General features: G+C 37.3%; 1 protein-coding gene across 1 annotated transcript; it reads right to left on the reverse strand.

Moving 5' to 3' along the window:
• Positions 1–12,953: 12,953 nt before the first annotated feature.
• On the reverse strand, positions 12,954–13,832 carry LOC133785627 (uncharacterized). Its single transcript, XM_062224847.1, has one exon. It carries the CDS (start codon positions 13,830–13,832, stop codon positions 12,954–12,956), a length of 879 nt encoding a protein of 292 aa, XP_062080831.1.
• Positions 13,833–14,068: the final 236 nt, after the last annotated feature.

Consider the following 14,068-nt stretch of genomic DNA (forward strand, 5'->3'; position numbering starts at 1 on the left):
CCTGGCCCTCCAAAGATGGTCCTAACCTCTCCTTACACCTCTGGGGCTACCTCCCATGCCCATGGTGAGGATGCTCCTTCTTCCGGCCTTTGGTTTTCTTTGTGGACGTATATGCCCAAATTTCCCCTGCGTATAAGCTCTTCGATTTCTATTTTCAAATGAGTGCATTCTGCAGTGGTGTGTCCAATATCATTATAATACTGACAATATTACTGGGGTCTCTTTTTGATCGGTCTTTTTTCATTGGCGGGGGCCTCCTGAAAGAGACTTGATTTTCATTCGTGACGAAGATATGTTTCCTAGCGTGTGTGTGGTCAGTATAAAAGGTGTAGGGGGCCTGTTTTCGCTCATCAATGTGTTGGGGCTTCCGAGGCCGATAATCTCTTGACCCTTCGTAGACCCTCTTCTTCTTTCGCTGCTTTGGCCTTCCCGAATTGAGGGTTTTGGAGGGGACCTGTCTTTTTCGGCCTTAAGGCTCTCGTCACCATCCTCAACAGGAATATATTTCTGTGCCCGTTCATAGAAATCGTCCAAGTCAATGACCTCCCTCTTAAGCATATTATCCCACAACTTACTACCCGGGCGTACTCCGGCCGTGATGGCCATTTTTAATTCCCCACGGGTCAAGCTTCCTACTTTGGCTGCCTCCATATTGAACCCGTGGATATAGTTCTTTAGACTCTCATTTTCTCCTTGTTTCACGTTAGCGAGCCTGGTGCTTGGCATTGTGTAAACACGCACGGTGTGATGTTGCTAGAGAAATTCATCAGAAAATTGTTGCCAATACCTGATGGACCCTGGCCGAAGTCTTTTGAACCATTTGTACGCAGGTCCCTTCAACGTGACAACAAAGCAAAGGCATCTAGCCCTGCTACTAATTCCCCTTAATTTTATCAGGTCGTTAAATGTGTCCAGATGGTATTTGAGATCCGTATTTCCTCATAAGAGGTCATATGAGGCTCCTTGAAGTTGGTTGGGAGCCGGACAGCTTGGATTTCCTTAGTGAAGGGTGATTTGCAATCGAACTCGTCGTCGACGGCTTGCCCTCCGAGTGCGGTGATTATCTTGCTCCGGAGGATCCTCATTTCTGTGTCTAGGTCTTGTCTCCTTTTGTTCAAGGAGTCTCTTAAGGTGGACGAGTTAGCCTTTCCCTTTCCTTTGTCTTCCTGGGGGGCCATTGGAGGTGTAGTCCTTTTGTCCGTCCTTTTCTTATTGAGCTCTTCCCTTAAGTACGAGGGTGTTTTCCTTGAAGTGACTTCGACTTCGTTATGAGGGTCGATGTTGTTCTTCTGCTTTGTTCTTTGAGACTATTTTGGTGGTCTGGGACGTTCACACTGCTTCGTCAAGGAGGTATTACTAGTGGAGAGTCAAGTCCTCCCATCGTCCACCGAGACTGTGGTTTCTACCCCCTCTTGGCCTCTCTCTTTTCGCCTAGGAAGAGATATGCTTGATTTCCCCTGTAGTAGGTCATTCAACACCTCTTGCATATTCTCTAAGGTGGTTTCTAGCCTTTGGTTCTTCCGATGTAATTTGCGTATCTCCTCTTCGTAAAATCGAGACCTGGAGCTCAAGCTTATGGAATGCACTTGGGGATTCTTGTCAGGCCTGCGCGTCGATGGGCCCGGATCCTGCCGGCCAAAGTTCGGCACTTGTTGCGGATTTGGGGGCGAGAACTCTCTGACATCTCTCGGAGGAGCAGCCGCTGATCTCGGATGATTCTCGTCAGGTGGGACTACCGAAACGAAGCCTCTCTTTCATCTTCAGGAACCGCGGGCTCCTTTGGTGCGTTCACATTTTCGGGTGGCGGAGGATTCTTCATGGAGGCCTTCATCTGATCTCCATCGAGGTTGACCTAAACCTCCCGTTGTTCTCTCAACCGCTTAGAGCGTCTCAACATCTTTTCTACCAGAATCAATGGAAGAACAGTGGCTTGGCACTTATCCTTCCCATAGATGGCATATGATATATGGATGGAAAACTCAAAGAATTAATCAGAACTTAATGAATGCAAAAGAACTTGTAGAAATTTGGAGAAAAATAGCAAGAGTACAATTGAAGAAGAACTTGTATATGGCTCTTAGAATAGTCTGATATTACAAAAATTTTCCAACCCCCTAGCTGGAGGGGTAAAGATCCATTTATAGTGGGGTTCTAATGGCTCCTGATACATTGTGGTCCCAGGGGACAAGATGGTACATATGTACGTTGTTAGGGTTATAGCACAGGTCATAGTGTTAGAGAATATATTTTTATACTCAATGGAAAAGTGGAAAAACCAAAATACAACTCTATGCAAAAATACAATAGACAAGGTAATTGATTAAATAAATATTACAACTCAATTTCTCAAAATACAAGTAAATAGAAATAAGAGAAGGAAGAGAATTATAAGAACTAAAACCCTAAAACAAAAAAGATACCAATGAATATTAAATAGAAATAGAAGTAGAGGCTTACAAACTCAATAGACAAATAATACAATAAGAACAACAGAATGAAAAGAAAACCAATAAAAGGGACAAACTCTCACACAACCAAAGTGTAGGGTAGTGGGGATCACCAACTTGAACAATGTTCAAAACCTTTGTCCAAAAGCTTATTTCCCCCTATTCTCTAAGCACTAAGGGATCTCTCAAGGAAATAGCTCTCTAGAATTATCAAGCCTCTATGGTGTATTTTCCAGCCAAGTGCTTAGTGGATGGAAAATGGTCTATTTTACAAGTGAGCATTAGGCTCCTATTTATAGAGTTTGAGATACCCCTTTGAATTTCAAATTCCACCAACCCCCATGGTTGTTACCAATGTTTAATTGGATATTTATGGAATTAAAATGGAGATTTAAGAGTTATTTGGGATGTTTGAATCATTCAATTTGGAAAAAATTGAAAATTCATATAGGCTGTCAGCCTCGCTGGCCGCGGCCACAAGCCATTTTTAGCACAAAAAAGTCATTTTCCAAAACGTTCCAAAACATCCCAAATCCTTTCCCACATGATTTTGTAACCTCCAAACACCTATAGGGAGTTAAAAACATGTCTCCAACAACCATATTTCGTCATGGCTTTATGAAATCCAATCTCAAATGTGTAACATATAATATACACATTATTGGGTAATATTTGGGAGTTACAAATTTGTAATTGATTTTGTAACTCCAAAATATGTCACATTTTGCCACACACATGTGTCCAATGTTTTTGACGCTCAATAATATGTTACAAGGTGTGACAAATTACATTTTGTCATATTATTTAATCTAACATTATATAATATGAAATAATATAACATTCTCCCACTAGATTAAATAATCACTTTTTGTAACGCTTATTTAATCAATCAAACATTATATTAAAATATAATATTCCCCCACTTGATTAAATAATCACTCTCTATAGAAACCTTTGCATTGGCGCATAAAGTAAAATGTCTTTCGACTTGAATTTTACCTTAGTGTAATTACCACGAAGTTTGTTGAAATTTTGATTGCCAAAGCATTGAACCACTATCCCTTGATAACAAACCTGTGATAACACACACACCTTTGCTATGTTCACTTGAGACCTCAATGTCTCGCTTTTGCACCGTTAATGGCCATGTGCACACTCCACTCATAGACTTTTCTTGAGAATGACTCCCAATTCTTATGAGGGGCGGTACAACCCCTAGGTCTATTTAGGTAGAACTCTTACAATATTTTGTTACCCTAAATACTTGTCTTTTAAAGACTGAGTTCTATTAAAAAACCTTCCGGTTTTAACCCTCATTTTGGTAACACACTAGTACTCATATCTCAGATGGGACAAAATTTGAGTACTACTATTCACTTGATTGACTTGTTATTACCTATTGAACCTAATACTAGTTTTGTTACTAGTATTAAGATAGGTTACCATCAACCGTGAATATCTTCAGGGAGTCGAAGTCCCACCCCTTGAGATGTAGAAATAATTCCATTTGATTCATTTTTTTCTCATGCGGGCATACTTTAAACACTCTCTTTATTTTAATCAAACTTTGTTGCTAGCCATAGTTTGATTAAAATGGTTACCCCTTAAAAATAGTGATTTTGACCATAGTCAACACCCCCATTATATTATAGTTTAATATCCAAGATAAACATTTGAATATTAATTCTAGAAACCTATTTGTTTCTATAATTCTTCTTTATGTTTTAAATTGATTCTTTATTGAATTAAAATATTACAAAACAATAACTTTAGACACCAAACATGTCTAGATTTGTTCATTCTATACACATATAGCCAATGTGATTTAGAATGTGGAATTCCAAATCACCTACTTGATAGGATGGCAAAATTAATCAATTATTATCAACAAAATAAATTGATTAACTTTTGGAGAATCACCCTCACATTTCTCACATAGTGATAATCACTTTAAAATAGAAATATCTTCATTTCCTATCAAGTCCTTTATCCTTCAAGAAAAATCTAGACTTCTAATTCTCAAAGTTCATCATGAGTCCTCTAAGCCACATGATAAACTCTTAATAAATCAAGATAAAAACCTCAATGTTTATCTTGATTTATTTACTTGCTAAAGCAAGGCACATTTCTTTCAAAGCAACTTTTACTTAGTTTCTTTCTTTTATGTATTTCACAAAATAAAATGTGAACACAAATGTAATGTGAGAATTTCTCAAACAAATAACCACAAATTTTCATTTTTAGTTGTCTAAATAATCTCAAAATCACATAAACAACTTTTATGTATTTCTTAAGATCTCTTTGAGATTCTTTTGAAAACATCAATTTGACATCCATTGATTTTCTCATCAAGATCAAAATGAAAATGTCAATTTTTTTAAACACTTTAAATCAAAGAAAATAAAACCTTATTGATTTATTTAAACACTTTGATTTCTTATGTTTTTTGTTTAAAATTATCTCCTCATTGACATTAATTTAAACACATCACCATCTTTAACCAAAATGAATAAAGTTCTCTTTTATTCACCATTGGTGTAAAAATTCAAAATTGCTTCTCCAATTTTCAAATGTCTCCTCATTGAATATTTAAGAATTATTGTCACTAAATAATTCTCAAATATATTTCATTTGACCACACTCTAGACTATAAGTCTATTGAGTCAATATGTCATCCTACAATTTTTTTATCAACTTTGATCCATTTTTCTTGCAATGGCAAGACACAACCATTAAAAGATGTAACCCCCTTAGGTTCATCTTTTATTATCTCATAAAATGAGATGCTCATCTTTTAAATGAGAAAATTTTAAATTCTCAAATAATTCTTTTATTCACAAATCACATACTAATAATAATATTGGATAAATATATTAACATCTCACAAATGTTTGCATGATTATATTTCAATATAATTTCACATAGTTGTCAACATATATGACTTATATCATACTCACATGGCTCTTTGTAGATATGTAAACATAAATTACAAATATCATACACATATGATTTCATATTTTTTATTGATTCACAAAATCAATATTTTTATGCATGTCATATAGAACTCATTAAATTGTCATTCTAATAACTTATCATTATCACATAATAAGAAAATTCTATAACATGCTAACATATAACCAAATAATCTACTAGATTATTTACATATTAATCACATATAACAAAAACTCAAGATATTATATCATCTTCTAATCTAACCACTAAAAATCAAAGGAGATTAGAAAACAATGAACCTCATTTATAAAATTTTCTTCTTGTCATTTCTATCACTATATATGAAAACCATTAGATCTTCTAAGAAAATCAAAGAAAATTTTCTTCTTCTCATTTCTATCACTATATGAAAACCATTAGATCTTCTAAGAACATTACCTTATCTTACCATCTTTTCAAAGTTGGATCCTCATATGATCTCCATGGTTTATCCTTCTATTGAAAAAGGAACATAAGCTTTTGATTGTTAGATAATATATTTTTATACTCAATGGAAAAGTGGAAAAACCAAAATACAACTCTATGCAAAAATACAATAGACAAGGTAATTGATTAAATAAATATTACAACTCAATTGCTCAAAATACAAGTAAATAGAAATAAGAGAAGGAAGAGAATTATAAGAACTAAAACCCTAAAACAAAAAAGATACCAATGAATATTAAATAGAAATAGAAGTAGAGGCTTACAAACTCAATGCACAAATAATACAAGAAGAACAACAGAATGAAAAGAAAACAAATAAAAGGGACAAACTCTCACACAACCAAAGTGTAGGGTAGTGGGGATCACCAACTTGAACAATGTTCAAAATCTTTGTCCAAAAGCTTATTTCCCCTATTCTCTAAGCACTAAGGGATCTCTCAAGGAAATAGCTATCTGGAATTATCAAGCCTCTATGGTGTACTTTCCAGCTAAGTGCTTTGTGGATAGAAAATGGTGTGTCTTACAAGTGAGCATTAGGCTCCTATTTATAGAGTTTGAGATACCCCTTTGAATTTCAAATTCCACCAACCCCCATGGTTGTTACCAATATTGAATTGGATGTTTATGGAATTAAAATGGAGATTTGAGAGTTATTTGGGATGTTAAAACCGTTCAATTTGGAAAAAACTGAAAAATCATATAGGCTGCCAACCTCACTGGCCGCGGCCAGGACTTTTCAGTGGCCGCGGCCACAGGCCATTTTCAGCACAAAAAGTCATTTTTCCAAAACATCCAAAATACTTTCCCACATGATTTTGTAACCTCCAAACACCTATTGGGAGTTAAAGACGTGTCTTCAACAACCATATTTCATCATGGCTTTGTGAAATCCAATCTCAAATGTGTAACATATAATATACACATTATTGGGTAATATTTGGGAGTTACAAATTTTTAACTAATTTTGTAACTCCAAAATATGTCACATTTTGCCACAAACATGTGTCCAATTTTTGTGACTCTCAATAATATGTTACAAGGTGTGACAAATCACATTTTGTCACATTATTTAATCTAACATTATATTATATGAAATAATATAACATTCCCCACTAGATTAAATAATCACTTTTTGTAACACTTATTTAATCAATCAAACATTATATTAAAATATAATACACAGTGGAGCAAAGGGTTGTGGCGTCGATGCTGATAAATTGTCAAAAGCATGTAGATCATGTCACCACTCCACGTACCTCCACTACTTGTCGGGGATAGAAGCCAGAGGTTAGCTGAGAAGGACCACGTCAGGTACCTGGCACATACGACCACTACTTGTCTGGCATGGGGATAAGGTCTGCCATCTGTGATTTTTAGGGTCGTACCTCCGTACGCATTTCATACCACCAAGAGAATGGAAGGAAAAATCCTCCCAAGGCTCGTGGTATGCGCGGTTGGTGCGTGCGAGACCTCTGTGCGTGATGGAGCTGTGGTGCACGCGACTAGCTTGCACAAGGCCCTCTCGGCGTAAGGCACCTCCGAGGTGCGGGGCACCTTCCAGGTGCGAGACCCTCTTGGTGTGAGGTGCTTTTTACGCAAGACCATTTTGGCGCGAGACGAAGGCCTATGGTTCAAGACAATGTCTCGCTTGGTTCTATTGCGGGGCTCTTATCGAAAGGCGCTAGGTTGGGCTTTGCCACTTCCATCTCAAGTCTATGGTTTGAAGGGCACAAGGCGGGAGTCTCGTGCATCTAGGATTTTTGGTATCCACAGTACTCATACCCACCTCTTGCTTGTACATTGATTGGACCATAGACATTGCTGTGTACAAGCTCAAAAGGTTCTTTAGCTCTATTGCCTTTCGCTGAGAAAGGACGCTTGGTCATTTTTCCTTCTAGACAAGATTCACAAACCGGAAGAGTTCCAACTCTTATTTTTCTCACAGGTCCATCTTTTGTTAACTGATTTATCAAGTGTAGTTCTATAAGAATAATTATAATATTCCAAAGATATGTGTCATCCTCATTTGAAACTTTTTGTCTTTTGTTTCCTTGTGATTTTTCTACTTTAAATAATTCTGAGTTATTTAGCGCTCATTCATTAGGTTTGAGCATATACAGTCCGTTTGTATGTTCTGCTTGAAATTTTTTGAAACCATTCTTCAAAATAACAAAATCATTATTATTAAAAGAAATATCAAAAAATTGTTCATCCAACATAAATAAAGAAACTAAGTTTCTAGAAAATCCAGGAATAAAATAACATTGTTTAAAACAAGATAATTGTTCTCAAAATATAAACGGCTTGTTCCCTTTGCTCTAGTTGAAACGAGCGCTCCACTTCCAACTCGCATTGTCACCTCGCCATCAGCCAATTCCCTTGATGACTCAAGTATCTGCATAGAAGAACAAACATGGTTAGTGACTCATGAATCTAAAACCCTGGATGACATATTGTCTTCTGCTATAGAAGCTTCAAGTACAAGCAAATCAAATTTACCTTTCTTTTTCAGCTAAGTGAGATACTTTTTATAGTTTCTCTTCTAGCACCTTCAACTCCACAGTGAAAACATTTTTCTTTTGGTTCTCTCTTCTTGGATTTGTTGTCATTCTAGATCTCCTTGTCTTTTGGTGCTTTTTTCCTTTGTTGGACTTCTTGTCCTTACTTTTGTCCTTGTCATTGTTCTTCTTCCTCTTCTTGGTTTTATCCTTAGAGGTTGAAGGTTTCTCCTCTGCCACATTTTCCTCAGTCTCTTTGGTTATGGTTATGTTAAGAGATCCAAATGTCTACAGTTCATTCAAGAGCTGGGCCATGTTGAACTCCAACTTATTCATAATATAATTGGTCATGGACGCAGAGAAAGAAGGAGTGAGCGATTCAAGAATGATGCTTACTTGGTACGCTCATCAATGATGTCCCCATGTATCTCTGCTTCATGCATCATGTTAATCATGCTCAAGAAATTTTCACGCACAGAAACATATTTCTTCATTTTAGTAGTCATGTATGTTCTAGTAGCCTTATGTCTACTTTGATTAGGTTGCTGCCCAAACATGGCCTACAGTGATTCCATTATCTCAAAAGTAGTTTCTATGGGTTCATGTTTTGTTCTCATAACATCATTCATGCTCACAAGCATGTAACACTTAGCCATATTGTTGGATTGAATTATGGCATCATATTTGTCTTGAATATTCTTCGGGGGATTGGCAGCATGCTCTTCAGGACATTCATCAGTCAGGAAAAATTTATGGTTCTCACAGATTAACATCAGATTCAGATTCGATTTCCATCTTATAAAATTATTACCATTAAGTTTTTCAAGTGAAAGTAAACTAGCTGTTGGATTGCCACCATTCGACATTACTGAAAGAAATACAATAATATATTTTTTTGATCAAGAAGGAAATGAGTTTCATTAATCAACCAACCAATACACCTAAACAAGGTAAAAACCCCACCAAAAACTGTGCAAATAGAGGCAATAAAATCAACCCACCCAAAATAATTACATTGTAATCTTGTCTATAAATCTCTGTTCTTGTAAAGATAATTTTCTATTTTTTACAATGAATAATCTGTATTGAATTATAGTCATAATCTCAGTAGCAAGACAATCAGCGGTCCAAGTAACTCCATCAAATATACACTTGTTTCAGTTCCTCCAAATGCTATAGATAACAGCAGCCAATATCATATTAGTGATAGAAAAAATGATTCCTGGTTTTCTGCTATCAAGCCAAACCGTCCAACCAGCAAACTCTTTAGGCCAGGCTTTAAATCCCATTCAATCAAAGATTATATCTGTAACCTGCTTGGATAGATAGCACTCAAAGAACAGATGCGAGTGACTCTCAGCAGAGCTACCACAAACAGGACACATAAGAGACTTAAGAGGCACACAAAACCTAAGCATGTTATCTCGGGTAAGCAGCTGAGAGTTAACTACTTGCCATAGCAGAAACCTGTGTTTAGGGATAGATAACCGACACCATATAGCATGATGATAGCCTACCTGTTGTTGGCAAAGAGTTCTGTTGTACAATTTAGAGGTTTGAAACTTCCCTGAAGCACCAGCAACTTTTACCTCATCACAACTGAATTTTCCCCTCAGATTACATAACTTCCTCCAATACCAGCTTGTATCAGATGGAAACTTGTAAGACCACAAATTTGAGCCTTTCAAATAAATTGAATTAATCCATTTGACCCAAAGCACATCATGCTTCTTAGAAATGGCCCAAATATACTTTGCTAAGATGTCTCGATTCCAAACTGAACCATTTCTGAACCTGAGACCTCCATAAGCTTTAGGAAGACATACCTTCGTCCAAGATGCCATGTGAATCTTGCTTCTATTACCATTAACTCCCTAGAGAAATCCACGACAACATTTTTCAACTTCCTTAATAATACTTTGGGGAAGCACAAAAATGCTCATCCAGTAGTTCCGCAGCCCAAAGAGAACTGAATGAATGAGTTGGATTCTGCTAGCAAAGGATAAATGTTTACTAGCCCATGTATGTAACCACATTTTGAATTTTTGGTTGATAATATCACAGTCTTCATGCTTCCATTTAGTTGGTCTCATAGGAAAACCTAGATAATTAAGAGAAAATGTCCCTTCTGTAAGTTGTATCTCAGTAGCTATGATATGTCTATCAGTAGTAGAAACTCCCCCAAAGAATATATGAGATTTGCTAGCATTAATATGGAGCCCTATAGCAGAACTGAACTCCCCTAGAGCATCGTTGACCACTCGAATAGTAGAAAGAAATCCTTTACAAAATAAAAGCAGATCATCTGCAAAACATAAACTAAGAAGTTTAAGACTTTTACACATAGGGTGAAACCTGAAAGAAGAATCTTGAGCTGCCAATTGAAGATTCCGAGTAAGATATTCCATGATTTAAACAAACAAAAGCGGCGACATAGGATCCCCTTGACAAAGCCCTTTCTCACCCTTAAAACTGCCTTGAACCCTTCCATTCATAAGCAAGAAATACGATGTGTTTTTTAAGCATGTCCTAATCCAGCCTTTAAATCTCATAGGAAAACGCAAAGCCTTTAGGAGATCCTCAAGAAACCACTAATCGATTGTGTCATATGCTTTACTTAAGTCTATTTTAATAGCACATCTAGGCGAGGTAGAAGTTCTCCCATAATTCTTGATAAGATCTTGGCATATCAAGATATTATGAGCTATTGATCTACCTTGAAAAAAAGCTCCCTGATTTAATTGAACCAGATTAGGGAGGACCCTGGCCAATCGAGAACATAATAGCTTTGAAATACATTTGTAGATGGTAGAACAACAAGCAATAGGCCTATAGTCCACAGCCTGAGTTGGATTGTCAGTTTTAGGGACCAAGTGCAGAGTAGTATTATGAAGCTCCTCAGGAAAACTGCCTGTCTCAAAGAACTGTCCTACTGCTCTACATATTTCACTACCAATTTCCAGCCATAACACCTTGAAGAAAGCAGAACCAAACCCATCTGGACCCGGGGATTTGATGTTGGGAATTCTAAACAATGCATCTCGTATTTCCTTGTGAGAGAAAGGCTTTAACAAATGAAGCTGCTGGTCAATTGAAAGTTTGGATCCCATCTCCACACAATGCAAATTTATCTTCTTAGTAGCTGAACTAGGACTACCCATAAAACCTCTAAAGTGATCCAGAAAATGAGAAACCACTTCAGGAAAGTTATCAACCACCCTACCTTGTTCAATTATGTAAGTAGCTATTATGTTCTCTTCCTTGCGCTTTTTTAAACAAGCATGAAAATAAGCAGTATTCATGTCACCCTTCCTTAACCAAGTAAGCTTGCTTCTTTGAGCCAAGAAGCTATGATACATTTGCTCCTGAGTTGTGAATGGTTCAGCATCAGCCTTGGCATTTTCTTGAAGAGTAAGGTCTCAGGGATGTTGCTACGCGTGGAATAGAGCTGCCTGGTATTGATCTTTTGCCATCTGAAATTTCACTCCTATGTCTCCAATATGGTCCCTATTAAATCTCTTCAACTTATGTTTCAGCCATATTGTCTTCAGACAGATAGCCTTCAAACCAGTCTCATTAATCGGCTTCCTCCAGCTAGTCAAAGCCGCCTCTTTAAAATATTTATGATCAGTCCAAAAGTTATAAAATTGAAACAACTTAACTCCCAAATTCTCCATGGCTAGAATAGAAACAGTACAAGAGCAATGATCCGAAACTGTTTCCCAACTAAAAATAGTTGTTGTATTAGGAAAAAAATCCAACCAATCCTCGTTAGTAAAGACATGGTCTATCTTAGAGTATATACAACCTGACCAATCTTGATTATTTGTCCAAGTAAAGAAATAACTAGTACTTTTAAGTGAATCTATTTGATTCCCAGCAAGCCACTGAGAAGAATCTAACAATTATGATTTAGACACAGGTTTACCTCCATTTCTATCCTTAGCAGTAAATATTGCATTAAAATCTCCCAAGATAACCCAAGAAGTGGCTGGAAGAGAAAGCTTAGGTAATCTTTGCCATAAAATCTTCTGTTCCTCCATAGTATTGAGCCCATAACCAAATGTAGCACTAAATGGATGTCTCTGACCAGCCATTTTAGCATAACAGTGGACATATTGATTTGTCTCGTCAAGAACAATAACCTTGACAAATATCTTCCTCCATATGATCAATATTCTACCTTCAGTAACAAGACTGGAATAGTAATCCCAGTTCATAAACTTATTAACCATCAACTCCATGACTTTATTCCCCCTCATTTTAGTTTCCAAGAAAGCTCCAACCCCCACTTTATTCCTACTACAAACATCTAAAACAGCAGTCTGCTTTTTAGGACCATTCAACCCCCTTAAGTTCCAGCTCAAGATATTACAATTATCCATAAGAAGAGCTAACATTAGCAATACCTCCTTTCTCCCCCTCTATCTGCTCTTGGAGCACCACAAAAGAATTTGTCCGATTCTGGCCTGGTTCAACAGAAACTTTACTTGCTCTATTGTTCTTACTCTCTGTTGGCCCTTGTTTGGACAGAGGAACCACTTTCTTTGGAGATTGCCAACCTGTATCACTAGTACCTCTGACCCTCAGCAACAGTAGCAGCTTCAGCCAAGTCCCTAGGCAGATCAGGTAGTTCACCCAAAGGTTGTTCGTCCTTGTCCCGCCCTTCCTCAGGAGAAGTTTTAGGTGGATTGTCCTTCTTGATCCACTCAGTTTTCATCTTCCTTCGGCAGTCTACCATGGAATGACCATAACCTAAGCAAGTTTTACATTTAACAGGAAGCCATTCGTAGTCCACCCCTTGTTCTATAAGCTGACCATGTTCATTCAGGTATTGTATAATCCTAGGAGGATTATCTGTGATATTCATCTCCACCAGGACCCTTGCAAATTGAACTCTAGATCGCTCTCGAGTAAATTTGTCTACCATTATCGGTTTGCCTATCATACTTACAAGAGCACTAAGGCATTTGCTACCCCAATACTGAAAGCCTAAATCATGTAACCTAATCCAAAGAGGCACTGAACAGATCATACGAAATGCACTTAGATCAGTTGTCCATGGAAGAATGATAACTGGTTTCCTATCAAATTGAAGGATACCATTTTCCAACACATGGTCTCGAGTAGCATCATCATTAAACTTAACCATAGTCAGCCCCATTGTCATCCTGGCGATTTGAGCAATCCCTAAATGGCCCCAAACCATTTTGATAAACCCTTCAAACACAGCCATTGGAGGATTTGCACCAAGGACCATACAAATAACAGCAGAACTCCAATTAGCATATTGGAATTTCACCTCTTCAATATCAACCTGGGCAATCTTCTTACCATCTTTAATCAATGGTTCAGCATATTCAAGTTTGTGGTCACAAAAGGAGAGTTTACTTGTTGTAAATTGTTGCCGGTGAGTTTGAGCTGATTCCTGAAAGTCTCCTGCCTCCATTTTTTCCGCCTAGCTAGACAGAGTAGCCATTTCAGAAGCCTTATGCTTATCAATCTGGGTTTCTCCACCTTCCGTCAATCCACCCACTTCAGCATTTAGGGTCGATCCCTTAGTCGGATCTTCACCGTCAGTGAGCACATCATCAACAACAAATCCATTCTGGTCATTCACATCTTGGATTGAAGGCGAGCCCTGAGCAACCGAACGAGTCACAGGCTTCCGAGTCGATTTCTTCT

Source organism: Humulus lupulus, chromosome 6 (assembly GCF_963169125.1).
Source record: "Humulus lupulus chromosome 6, drHumLupu1.1, whole genome shotgun sequence".
Taxonomy (NCBI): domain Eukaryota; kingdom Viridiplantae; phylum Streptophyta; class Magnoliopsida; order Rosales; family Cannabaceae; genus Humulus; species Humulus lupulus.